The 13,009-nt window shown below is 53.7% G+C and overlaps 1 protein-coding gene across 2 annotated transcripts in view; it reads left to right on the top strand.

Annotated features, from left to right (window-relative positions):
• The window catches only part of SFXN5 (sideroflexin 5), an 87,662-nt gene extending 75,398 nt beyond the window's left edge, over positions 1-12,264 (top strand). For both annotated transcript variants that reach the window (XM_083757167.1, XM_083757166.1), the window contains one exon: positions 6,320-12,264. In XM_083757167.1, coding sequence (XP_083613293.1) covers positions 6,320-6,397 — 78 coding nt within the window. In that variant the 3' untranslated portion in view covers positions 6,398-12,264. The remainder of the gene's footprint in view (positions 1-6,319) is intronic.
• The last annotated feature ends 745 nt before the right edge of the window (positions 12,265-13,009 follow it).

The following is a 13,009-nucleotide window of genomic DNA, read 5'->3' as shown; positions in this document are numbered from 1 at the left end:
TCTGGGCACCTCACTGCAAAAAGGACATTGCAGATCTGGAAAAGGTCCGGAAAAGGGCAACCATTGAGGGAGTAGAGAAGCTCCCATGTGAGGAAAGGTTGTGGCATTTGGGCCTTTTTCATTTAGAGAAAAGGTGGATAAGGAGAAGCACGATAGAGGTGTATCGAAAACCATGTGTGGTTTGGAAAAAGTGGATAAAGAAAAGGTTTTCTTCCTCTCTCATAGCACTAGAACTCGTGGATATTCAATGGGGCTGAATGTTGAAAGGTTCAAGACCGGGGTCAGCAAACTTTTTCAGCAGGGGTTCTGTCCCTCAGACCTTGTGGGGGGCCGGACTATATTTTGGGAAAAAATATATGAACGAATTCCTATGCCCCACAAATAACCCAAGATGCATTTTAAAGAAAAGCACACATTCTACTCATGTAAAAACACGCTGATTCCCGGACTGTTGACGGGCCAGATTGAGAAGGTGATTGGGCAGGATCCGATCCCCGGGCCTTAGTTTGCCTACCCATGTTCAAGGCAGACAGAAGAAAGTCCTTCTTCACGCAGTGCAGAGTTAAACAGGGGTGGCCACCAACTTGGATGGCTTTAGAAGAGGATGAGGCAGAGTCATGGCGGATCAGGCCATCAGTGGCTACTGGCCGTGATGGCTAGTTTTCTCCCTCCTCTGTCAAGGTGCCAGTTGCTGTGGATCCCAAGGGAGGAGAGTTCTGCTCCTGCTCTCTGGTTCTGCTTCCAGGCTTTACCTGGTCACCTGCTATCCCTACACTCTTATCCAAGGCAGGACCAAGAGATGCCTTTGCTCAGAAAATCCGCAACGGACGAGGTTCCACAAGCTGTTCTTTGAGCGATCCCAAGCCCTTCCTAAGTCAAGAGACACTGAGGTCCAGCGCCGAGGGCCTTCTGGCGGTTCCCTTCCTGTGAGAAGTGAGGTTACAGGGAACCAGGCAAAGGGCCTTCTCGGTGGTGGCGCCTGCCCTGTGGAATGCCCTCCCATCAAATGTCCCATCAAATGTCAAGGCAATAAGCAACTACCTTACTTTTAAAAGACATCTGAAGGCAGGATCCTTCCCTGTTTAGGGAAGTTTTTAATGTTTAATGCTGTACTGTATTGTGTTTTTAATATTCAGTTGGGAGCCACCCAGAGTGGCTGGGGAAACCCAACCAGATGGGTGGGGTATAAATAATAAATTGTTATTATTATTAATCTCAGGGTTGGGAGTTCAAGCCCCGCGTTGGGCAAAAAGATTCCTGCATTGCAGCAGCTTGGAGTGGATGATCCTCACAGTCCCTTCCAACTCTGCAGTTCTGTGAAACAGCCCTTCTGGGGATTTGCAGAAGTCCTGTGAGCCCGGCCCCAGCTGGGCCTTGCTGATGTGCGGAGGCATCTGGTCCAGGTTCCTGATGCCTTTGTTGTGCTGACACAGCCCCCGCCGCGCCCTTTGGAGAGGCTCTGTGTGGCTCAGGGCAGGCTCTCCGCTAAGCCCTTCAGCGCCTTCCTTTTAACACCTTGCACCTGTGGGACTTTCATGCTCAGCTGTGCAAACCGAGACGGGGGAAGCTCCCGCCATCCGTGCTGCAGAGGGAAAGTGGAGAGGCTGAAAGCTCCTAAGGAACGTCATTCATCCCTCCAAAATTCACTGCTTCGAAATGTCAAACACGGGGAGATGATCAAAGCCGAGGCAGGAAGAAATGAGGGGGCCCCGTCCCCTCTGGAGCAGGTAATTGCCCTTTAAAGATCTCTGAGCCTGGCAGATGAGGAGGGGGGGACCTCTCCGACTGGCCTCCTTTCCCATGGTGACCAGAAGGCCAGGTGTTGCAGGAGAGGGAGCAAACAGGAACATGGCTCATCTCGTCCAGCATCCCGTTCTCGCAGTGCCCCCCGCCAAGGGGGCCCCATCTGGGAAACCCGGAAGCAGGACTCAAGGACAAGAGCAACTCAGTTTCCAGGAACTGGTGCTCAGAAGCTTTGCTGCCTCCCCTTGTGGAGTCTCCCTCCCCGCTGTTGCTTCTGGACTCCGGCAGCCCCAGACATCACAGAGTGCCGAGGCTGAAAGAGACCCCAAAGCCAGCTTGTTTAGAGGACCGGCTGCTGTCAAGTCAGGCCCTTCCTGGACCACAAGTGTGGGTGATTCCCCACGCCCCACTGCCCCTGAACCTGGCTGGCTCTCTCCTTTGGGCCCCTGCAGCCAGAGCCGCCCCTGTTGAATTGCCGCCCCCCTTCACTTGCTGGTAGGGAGCCTGGTCCCTTCTCCTTCGGAGAACCTGCCTGCCCACCTCCAAAGGTGGAGCATCAAGCCCAGGCACAAAGCACCCACTCTCTGCCTCTCTGGCCACCTTTGCATGGGGTGCATGCGGCAAAGCAGCCACCCCAAACACAGCATCTTTCTCCTCCTCCTCCCGCAGCCTGCCCTGCTTGCCTCCACATCCCCAGAGGCCCCTGCTGAACCCCTGTGGAGATGGTGCCCGTCTGATGACACCGGCAGGTAGATGAACCCGCTTTCTGATGGGGCTTAAGGAGTCCAGAAGTCCTTGGACAGGCACTCCCACCATCCCTGGCCACCCTGGAGAGCTGCTGGTGTGGACAATACCTGTCAAAGGGAGCCGGTTGGGTCTCCCTCTGCCTGCCACCTTGGCCCTGGACCCTCCTGCCCGTGGGTCTTTCCAGCCAGGATGCCAGGTCCCTGCCCCGGAGGCCCTGGGCAATGTCACAGAAGCCCCAGCCCAGCCACTTGGCCTCTGAGCTTCTTCCTGGCAGATTGGAGAAGGAGCTGCACCTTCCAGCTGCCCCCAGAGGGGATCTTGGCGGCATCTGGAGCTGCTTCCTCGTTCCTCCCTTGTACCTCTCAAGATCTTTCCATGTTCTGCTTTGTGTTCCAGTAAGAAATGAAATGGTGAAGTTGCTAATAACGGCTCTAAGAGAAAATATGCTACATCTGTTATGGATAGCAGTACAAAATTAGCTACTCACACCTCTGACACCCAAGATGTCTTCACTTAAAATACCCGTTGGCTTCCTTTACATAACTTGCTGATTATATTTAAAAGAAATACAATTTTGCAATTACTCTTCTTTCTGGTGCGCATCATTTTCTTTTTATGTTTATATATTTCTCCTTCATTAGTGCAGACTGAAGGGTGATTAGATCCCTTCAAACATTTTACAGAGGTTAAACGTTGATTAAGATTTAATTATTACTGTAAATAGCTTGGAATGACATATGGTGCAAAAACCTGACATATGTGCATTTGAATAAATGAAGTGCTATTTCCCAGGATGCACCGGGAACTGTTTAACAGCTTTGCTGAAGGGTTATGTTGCACCTCATGTTAAGACTGCTTGGATGTTATATTTTGTTGGGTTTCTGCAGCTGAAAGCTAAGAACAGTTTTTCCAGTTTTTAAAAACATTGAATATTTTAAATACCTAAATTGTTTTGCACAATTTTTTGCTAATTTGTCTAACTAGGTTAAACATTTTCAAAAGCATTTAGGTTTTCCCATGTTAGGTTCCTAGTATTGTGTCAGGCTCGGCGCCGGAGCCAACATACAGGACTTCCGATGTATTAAATTGAACTTATAAGCTACATAAAATGTGTGGTCGCAAGATAAAAGTGCAAGTGAATCGTTTTTTGAGTGACGTGCTGCAGGACAGGAGGGTGAGATTCCGCCAGATAACAAGAGGTGTGTGGCGTTTTTATAGATCCTTGAGAAGCACTTGGAAAACAGAGAGAGAATAATTTGCAGAGATGGAGAGAGAAGGAGGGAGGGAGGGAGGGAGGGAGGGAGGGAGGGAGGGAGGGAGAGAGGGAGCGCTCAGAGCGTGTTGGGGAAGAGACCCCTGCGATGTCTTCGCCCTGCTGTGGAGGCAGCATTGATGCAGTTTTTGAGAACGGTTCTCCAAGAAGTTCAAATACAGGGCATTGTTTTCCTGGGTATTTTTGCAGACCACCTCCCACCCGAACGGGAAGGAAAGGGATGCCCCCTCTTCACCTGGCTGACACACCTGTGGGCATGGTCTCAAAGGGCCAAATTAGCAGGTGCACTGCATCCCAGGCGCATTAAGAACACTCTTGGAACCCTGAGGTTCGTTTGGCTACCACTTGGTCAAGAAGGTTGACAGAATGGAAAGGGGGATATGGAGAACCTGGGCGGGCGTGTCCACCGCCCAGGGGTGGGGGGACAAATTTAAAAGTGGGGAGAGTGAGATGCACATATTAAAAAACCCAGATATTTCAGTGCAAAGCACAGGAGGGCGGGGCGCTTCTCCCAATTTTCTTTCTCCACCTCTCAACAAAGAATGCTACTCTATCTGACTGGATGATTCATTGTGAATCTGCTCCGATGCTTTGACCTTCTTGTAATTTAATCCCATGGTTTATCATCCTGCTCTCAGAGGTTCTACAGATCCCTCCACACCTTGTTTTTGGAGATTTTCTTTTTTAAAAAAACCTGGAATGCTGCCAGTTTGACCTACACTTGATCATCTTCTCTTGGCTCAGCATCCTCCTCTGTTGTGCCCTTCCGATGCTCCATTGTTGGAGGGTCTCTGAGACAAATACCACTGTCCAAACCTCTCATGTCACCCCCCAGAACTCAGCCAAACCAAGACAGTGGTCTGTGCAGAGTGGCGTTTGGTGCCAGGCCAGGGGAAGGGGTCCTTTTGGCATCCGGGGAGGTGACAGAGGAGGCCCAGTCATGCGCAGCTGCCTCCTTGTGTTATTTGCCGAGGAGCTGCTGTCTTGCAAGGGGCTCTGCTGTATTCTGGGTCTCGGGGACAGCCTGCTGATAGTCCCAGATGGGAGGTTCAAATGGGCCATCTGCTCCTAGACAATTGCTGGGTAATTAGTTTGCCTGCAACTGGCGGGGCCTTTTTCACTGCAGAGTCAATGATGTCTAAGTTGTTCTTGCCTCTCGTGTTCCTCGCTTGAGGGTTGATGTGCCCACTTCTGGTCTCCTCTGCCAACCTTGGAGTGAGAGTTGTTGTTCCCTTGCTTGCCCTGAATTTGCCAAGGAGCTGAGGGTTGCTTGACATCCTGACTTCCACGCGTCTCGAATGCCTGTCTCCATCTACTCATTTAAATGTTGGGCTGGCCTCTCGGATGAGGAGGAATGCTGGGAGGTTCCAGCCAGGGAACCCGCGAGGGAAGCCTCAGAAGAGGAAGGCTCAGAGCCAAGGGGGTGGTGCTGGGACACGGAGGACAGGCCAGAGGAGGAAGCAGGGCAGAATGGTTGGGTGCTGAACAAGCAACAGGCTTGAGTGAGAGAGAGGAAGAAGAGGCAGAAAGCACTGCAGACACAGGGCAGGCAGCTGAGAAGGAGGAGGTGGAGGTGGAGGCAGCAACAGATTTACAGTTGCTGGGCAGCCATACTGTATTCAGCTCCCCTCCTTCCTTGTCTCTGTTGGGAGAGAGGGGACCATGGGACTGGCGGCACTATAAATGCCCAACACCTGGTTGACGTCACTTGGGTCTCTGCCACACCTGGCAGCCCTCCTCCCCAATGGCTCTGCCCTGCCCCATGGCTGGAGGTAGCCGTGCTTCCAAATGCCATTTCTGGAAGCCATGGGACGGAGAAGGCTCTTGCGATCAGGTCCCAGTTGCAGGTGTGTTGCCACTGTGCAGTGCTGGAGTCACAAGACTCTGTTTTGCATTCCAGAGATTCCAGGCTGTTGGAAGTCTCACGGAGGTGACGTTACTGGTTTCCTGATCCTTTGTTTTTCAGTTGCTCTCTGTTCTCACAGAGAGAGGATGTATTTTCTTTTCTGTCTGCGTAGTTAGCAATAAAACCTAGCAATGTAGCTCAAACGTCTCGTCTCTTCCCTGTGCTGGATACTCTGCGGAATGGGGAACGTGCCTGGAGCCTTATCAAAGGCTCAGGTCGTTAATTATCTTCGGAGGGCGATTCCAGAAGAGTCGGTCGGTCGAATGCAGATTCCGACAGCAGGATCCCCACAGGCTTCTGTGGCCAGTTACAAGGAAGGAGATTCCGACTCAACATCAGGAAAAAATTTCCAACATTAAGAGCCATTGAACAGTGGGGGGGGGAAGTGGGGGGGTCTCCTTCCTTGGAGGTTTTTAAGCAGAGGTCAGATGGCCATCTGTCATGGATGCTTCACTTGTGATTTCTGCCTTGCAGGGGGTTGGACTGGATGACCCTCGGGGGCCCTTACAACTCTACAATTCTGCGTTCTTGTTGGCCACTGTGAGAACAGGATGCTGGGCTGGATGGAGGGCCTTGGCCTCATCCAGCAGCCTCTCGCTGATCTGCTTCTCCTGACCTGCCTGTGTTTTTTCTCCCTCCCCCTTTGGCAGATTGAGACGTCGCGCCTGGAGCCCGAAATCGCCCGGGCCACCACCAGCGAGACCCTGGTCTACAACAAAGGGTTGTAAGCGGAAGCGGAGCTGCCGGGCCTGGGAGACGGAGAGGCGTGGAAAGGAGAGCGAGGAAGACTACGGGGGGGGGGAGGAGGAGGAGGAAGGGAGGGTGACTAAGACAATAGAAGGAAAGAGCTGGAGGACCTCGTAGCATCTTCCCACCGCCAAGAGCCGAGCGTAAATTAACACTCTCAGAGACCGGGTGTCTCACGTCGGTCGGAAAGATTAATATTTAAAGTTTTAAATTAGCGACAGTAACAGCACAAAGGAAGGAGCGCCAGGGAGGGAGGGAAGGAGCCGAGAGCCAAAATCCTGAACATGCAGCGGAGGGGATTGTCGTGGCCCCTTTCCGTGGCTCCGCTCGGCTCCCGTGCGAATGTCGGCCTCTCTTCTCCACGGCACTTTCGCTTCCCAGCCTGAGGAGCTCAGCCTCCCCAGCTCCGTTCAGTTCTGCACAGCATTCAGCCCCCGGCGCATGACTTAGAAGAATTAGGTAGGTAGGGCGTCTTGATAATCGTACTCTTTCGATTCAGTGTCACTCTTGCACCAGTCGATGTGCACAGAATCAATCTTAGATCCGCAGCACTTGCTTTGATTCTAAACAAATAACACAGCCAAGGTCGTAGCCGACATGCAGCACCCACGTCCCCCACCCACCCGTCCCCCACTGGCCTGAGGACTGCCGCCACACTCCACCACATATATATCTCTCTCCAGTGGGCGAGCTCACAAGTTAAATTTGCCCTGCTCTAATTGCAGCCGTCACTTGGCTGGTGGAAATGTGTGAAGCTCCTGTGGTGGGTCTCCACGGATCGTGGCCTCTTCTCACCCTCTGGCAGGAGGTAGCAAAAAGCACTGTTTGCAGGTTGCACACTCCCCATCGTGGAATGGGGGGAGCTTTCCGGCTGGCTGCCAACTCCCTGCCCGGTCTCTTGGGTGCCCAATGCGCTGCCATCGTGCAGGGCTCTGCCTACACAATGAGCTCCCCCAGCCTTCTTCCCCACTTGGCAGCGGTGGAGGTGCTTGGGGGCCTCCCTGCTCCTCCTGCTGCTTCAGCCCCAGGTGCCCCGTGCAGTGCCATAAAGGGAGAGAGGCAGGGGGGAAGGCAGGGCAGATGTTATTCCAGAGGCAAGAGGGAGGGAAGGGTAGGTAGCAGCCATCAGCGGGGAGGGTCACTGCGTGGCCCAGGGGAGGAGGCAAACTTCAAACGGGGTTCTCTGCTGGAGAAGGAAACAAACTCGGTTGCAATAATAACCCTCGTGAAGAACTTTCTGGAGGTGAGCATTGTTTGACAGTGGAACAGCTCCCTTGGACGCTCCTTCCTTGGAGGTTTTTAAGCAGGGGTTCTGAGATTCCTGCATTGCAGGGGGTTGGACTAGATGAGCCTTGAGGTCCCTCCCAATTCTACAATTCTATGATTCTAATGTGGCGGAACTATGCCCAGGGTTTCCATTGGCAGCGCTCCATAGATTTGAGCCACCAGAGAGAACCTTGTGACCCCAGGCACAGGGGTGCCAGTCTGCCGCAAGCGGTGGAGGGGTCTGCCCCTCCTGGTGCTTTTCATTCAGCTGTGGGGCCTGTTTTGACCCCTGGAAAGGGTAGGGAAGCAGGGAGGAAATGTTTGTGTGCAAGGAAGTGGAAGGAAGGAAGGACTGATGCTCTTGCTGCTCTCCTTCAGGACTCTGCATTACAGGAAGAGGAATATACAGTGGTACCTCGGGTTAAGAACTTAATTCATTCTGGAGGTGCGTTCTTAACCTGAAGCTGTTCTTAACCCGAGGTACTATTTCTGGGTTAGCGGATTCTGTAACCTGAAGCGTCTGTAACCCGAGGTACCACTGTACAGTCATACCTCAGGTTGAATGTGATTCAGGTTGAGCGCTTTCGGGTTGCACTCCGCGGCAACCCGGATGTAACGCAGCACATTACTTCCGGGTTTCACTGCTTGCGCATGCGCAGACGCTCAAAATGACGTCACACGCATTCGCGGAAGCGGCAAAATGCGACACGCGCAGATGCGCCATCGCGCCTTACGTTCTATTCAGGATGCCAACAGGGCTCTGGAACAGATCCCGTTCACATCCCGAGGTACCACTGTATTAGATTTTCCACCATGGAAGAGGCAGCGCACACAGCCAGACAGACACTGAGATGGGAGTTCAGTGGGTGCGCACACACGGTGTGCTGAGCGGTTGCCTGGGGAACTCCCCCCCCACACACCGCTGGAGAGGGGCACAGGTCACCCAACCCCTGCCAGGGACCTCCTCTGCTGCTGTGCAGCCAATTCCCTCGCTCTTCCTAGATTCCTTGAAGTTTGAACCCCAAGCCTGGTTCCTAGGAGGAAGGATGAAGGGGCACCCACAACCCCTCTCTGGGGTTGGGGCAGGTGGCCCTGACGATCCCTTCCAACTCTGCAACCCTGTGACTCTCTATGTCTCCACGAGGCACTAGTCTGGGAGTGGAACGAATCCGGGGGTCTCTTTGGGATTCCTTGTTCCAAAAGCATTAAGAGGGTCAGATTGCTTGGCTTCCAGGACAGGCTGGGGAAGCAGCCGCCTTTCGTCAGAGATGCCAGCCATTTCAGGGAGCCTCAGTCTCAGGTGACCAAAAGAGGGGTGTGGGTTGTGAGTCATGCAGAGGATGGCGCACAGATCCTCAAAATAGCTCACGTTTACAAAGAGTAGGCTACCCTTTCCTGTGGATGTCTGCAGGTCTGAAGACCCCTGAGCCTGCGGCAGCAGAGAATCCTGCCTCTGGGTTTGGCCACTGTGAGAGCAGGAGGCTAGACTAGGCAGGCCTTTGGCCTGATCCTGCAGGCTCTCTTAGGCTCCTTCATAACACCGTAAAATTCAAAACAATTGCAATTAGCTGCACATTTATTCAAAATCTAATTAAAACTACTTAGTTTAATTAATTCAGCAAAGCAAATGAACTTGATCCAGTGATACCAGCTTTTCGAAGCCTCATAATCATTCACACCTCCAGTGCCCCCATTCTGCCCCCCTTACCTTTTAGCACCCCCCCCCAAGGCATCCCACTGCCCCAGGAGGTAGGAGCACCCGTTTTGGAAGGCCTGAGCCAGATGTTAATATGCTTTGAAATCTCAACAGGTTGAAATGCAGGAAATCCTAGAACGGTGGAGTTGGAAGGGACCCCAGGGGACATCTAGTCCAGCCCCCTGCAATGCAGGCATCACAGATACGTAGGTTTTTGTCCTAGGCAAATCCCCTGCTGCCCTCCCAGCCTGCCTCCATGGGGGGCTGTCAGGAGGGAGGCCTTGAACTCCCCTAGGATCAGAGGGATCTGCCTTCCACTGAATGAGGCCGTTGGTCCCTTGAGCTCAGAGTTGCCTGCTCTGCACTGACTGGCAGAGGGATTGAACCCAGGGCCTTCTGCATGCCAGGCAGGGGCTCTGCCGCTGAGCGACACAGTCCCTTCCTGTCTCCCACCCACCCGAATGGCGAAGTCTCAGGCTCTTCTTGAAAGGGGCACCTGTGAATCCCACGGCTCTCGTGGGAAGGGACCCCTTCCTGACAAGCGTTTTCTGCTGTCGAGTAGCCCCCTTTCCCCTGCTGGACCCCTTGGCCATGGGAGGCCCTGATCCTGCCTCCTCTGGCCCCCTTCCTGCGTTCATGGGCCGGGAGCAAGGGCTGTTTCACTCCCCCTTCCCTCCTGGAGAGCAAGCAAACGTCCGCTTCCCTCCGCCGGGGCACCAAGCGAAGCCTGAGCAAAAGCCCACAGCCGTCCGCCTAAAGGCTAATTAATTTTTCCGCCTCCCCAAAGGTACAAAGGGGAGCCTGAGATCTTGGGACGGCGTCGGCGGCGTTTGGTGTTTTATCATTTCCCATAATTGGGGAGACGGGGGAGGAGCCCCCGCCAGGGTGGGTTGCTCACCTCCACAGCCCGTAATAATGAGATGATCATCCCTCTTAGCTTTTAATTAGAACCGAGCAGCTAATTGATTTCTTGGGTATGTTAATTAAGAAATAATGAGGACGGCATTGCAGCAGGCAGAGGCGGCAAAGGCTTGGGTGTTGGGTGAAGGAGGAGGAGGAGGAGGAGAGGCCTGCGAGGGTCTCCGGGGTGTCCCCAAAACCTTTGCCATTCCAGCTTAAGTGAGTTAGATTTGCCAAATGGCAAGGAAGGAGATTCCGACTAAACACCTTGAAGAACTTTCTGAGGGCAAGAGCTGTTTGACTAGGGGACAGGCTCCCTCAGAAGGAGGCAGCCTCTTTAAGCAGAGGTTGGGGGGCCACCTGCCAGGGATGCTTTTGCCGAGATTCCTGCATTGCAGGGGTTAGACTAGAGGACCTTTGGGGTCCCCTCAACTCTATGATGCTATGAAAGGAGGGTCCAACTAAGCAGTAGGAATAACTTTCTGACGGTAAAAGCCGGTCAACAGTGGAGCAGACCCACCTTGGAAGATGGTGGACTCTCCTTCGGGGGAGACTGGATGGCCCTTGCGACAAACCCACCACAACTCTACTGCTCCTTGATTCTATTATCCACGTCCAGGAGGAGATCTGTGGGGAGAGGCTTCCCCTCTTGCCCACAGTCCCTCCCACAAAGGCCCCCCACCATTGGGTGAGGGGAGGTTGGCCTGTTCTCTCCAGAGGCTGTGTGTGGGCAGGATGTGTGCAGAGAAGCCAGCCCTCTCCCCAGCCAGAATATATGCCTGCCTGCCCCCTCTGGGGGAGTCCTTTGCCCAGGGCTCCATCCTCCACCTTGGTCAGTCCACACAGCCCTGGGGGGAGGCCCCGGCCAGGCTCCCCAGGGCTGACTTCTGGCATCTTGCAGGGGAGCCCAAGGGTGGGGGGGAGGCCAGCCTGCAGGAATGGTGCTGAGCATCATGTGCGCCCCCTTCTGCTATGGAAGTGTATTTGGGCAGTGGCGGGGGGGGGGCCTTGTGAATATGCACCTGGGGCCTTGGACGCAGCAGCTCTCGCCTCCTTCCGGAAGAATCCCTTTCCGTGTCCCATTCAGGTATCATTTGGCATGGAACCAAAATGTAACCTTTTCATTTGAAGGAAACAAAAACCCATTTATCATGGGATTGCATGTAAAGGGGAGCCAAGAGGCAGCCCCGGAATGCCTGTGTAAGTTCTGACTGCCCCCCAAAGGTCCACTAATCTCAGGGTTACGCAGGAGCCACGGATCCAGAATCGGGGGTGGGGGGGAGGGACAAGCTCTTCCTTGGTTTCCCACCCATTGAATTCTTTTCCTGGAGCTCATCATGAAGCCGTATGCCAGAGGGCTTGGGAGTGGGAGCATCTCAAACACCCCCACCCCCTTGGCTTGTGGCCCTTTTCCTGCATTGCCCATTCCTGGCCACAATGTTCTCAGGAACATGGCGCATGGGTGCTGACAGCTCATGTGCAGGAGAGGACCACGGCTCTTGCAGGAGCCCAGCCATCAAACAGAGCAGCCCGGCAGGTCCCACCTCCGTCAGAAGGGGCACACCGTGGGCCTGGCTGGGCTCCGGACTGCAGCTCCCAGTAGGCTTGGCTGGCCAGGCAGGGGCTGTGGTCAGAGTTCAGGGCAGCACTTGCGCCCAGGGCCTGAGCCTCCCTGGGCCTCGGCACCTTCTGGGGGGCCTTAGGTGGTCCTCGGCACCTAGGTTTGAATGCACCTTATTGCTCTCTCAAACTGCAAATTGTAACTTGGAGGAGGCTGAGGGTGAAGAGGCTGCTCCTTGTCCTTCTCTGAACTCACTTCGTCTTCCAGCGACTACGATCACCTGACTGTCTGAGCGCAGATACCTCTGTCGATGCCAATCCACTTGGAAGTATGCACAGTGTCTTTTTAACTTCCTCAATAGATTGATTGACCGTGACACTTTATGTAACACTTCTAAATGTCTGGAATAAAAATGACACAGCTAAGCAGCTCCTCTCCTGGTCGGTCGTTGCCTCTTTGCCTGTGGGTTGCGCGTGTGATGTGCCCACCTGGGCCAAAGTGGCCAGGTAGTTGCCTCTGGGAGGGCATGGAGCCTACATTGGCTCCCAGTACATTTCCGAGCACAATTCAAAGTGTGGGTGCTGAGCTTTAAAGTCCTAAACGGCCTCTGTCCAGTATACTTGAAGGAGCGTCTCCACCCCCATCGTTCTGCCCGGACACTGAGGTCCAGCGCTGAGGGCCTTCTGCCGGTTCCCTCACTGCGAGAGGCCAAGTTACAGGGAACCAGGCAGAGGGCCTTCTCGGTGGTGGCACCCGCCCTGTGGAATGCCCTCCCACCAGATGTCAAGGAAATAAGCAGCTATCTTCTCTTTAAAAAGACATCTGAAGGCAGCCCTGTTTAGGGAAGCTTCTAATGTTTGACGGACTATTTTATTTAAATATTTTGTTGGAAGCCGCCCAGAGTGGCTGGGGAAACCTAGCCAGATGGGCGGGGTATAAATAATATGTTGTTATTATTACTACTACTGCTGCTGCTGCTACCCCACCCGGTGCCTTCAGCCATTGACCTAGATGGTTTTTCAAAGAGGCAAGTGAGAGAAATTCACAGAGGAGACGGCTGTCGATGCCCACTAGCCAGAATGGCTGTGCTTAGCACCAGTTGCTGGAAACCACCCGAAGGGAGAGGCCTCTGGTGCTCAGATTTGCTTACAGGCTTCCCATAAGAAGCAT

The sequence above is a fragment of the Podarcis gaigeae genome (assembly GCF_964106915.1).
Source record: "Podarcis gaigeae genome assembly, chromosome: 9".
NCBI lineage: Eukaryota > Metazoa > Chordata > Lepidosauria > Squamata > Lacertidae > Podarcis > Podarcis gaigeae.
The sequence above is the reverse complement of the archived record's forward strand: the minus strand, read 5'-3'. Positions and strand labels throughout refer to the sequence as shown.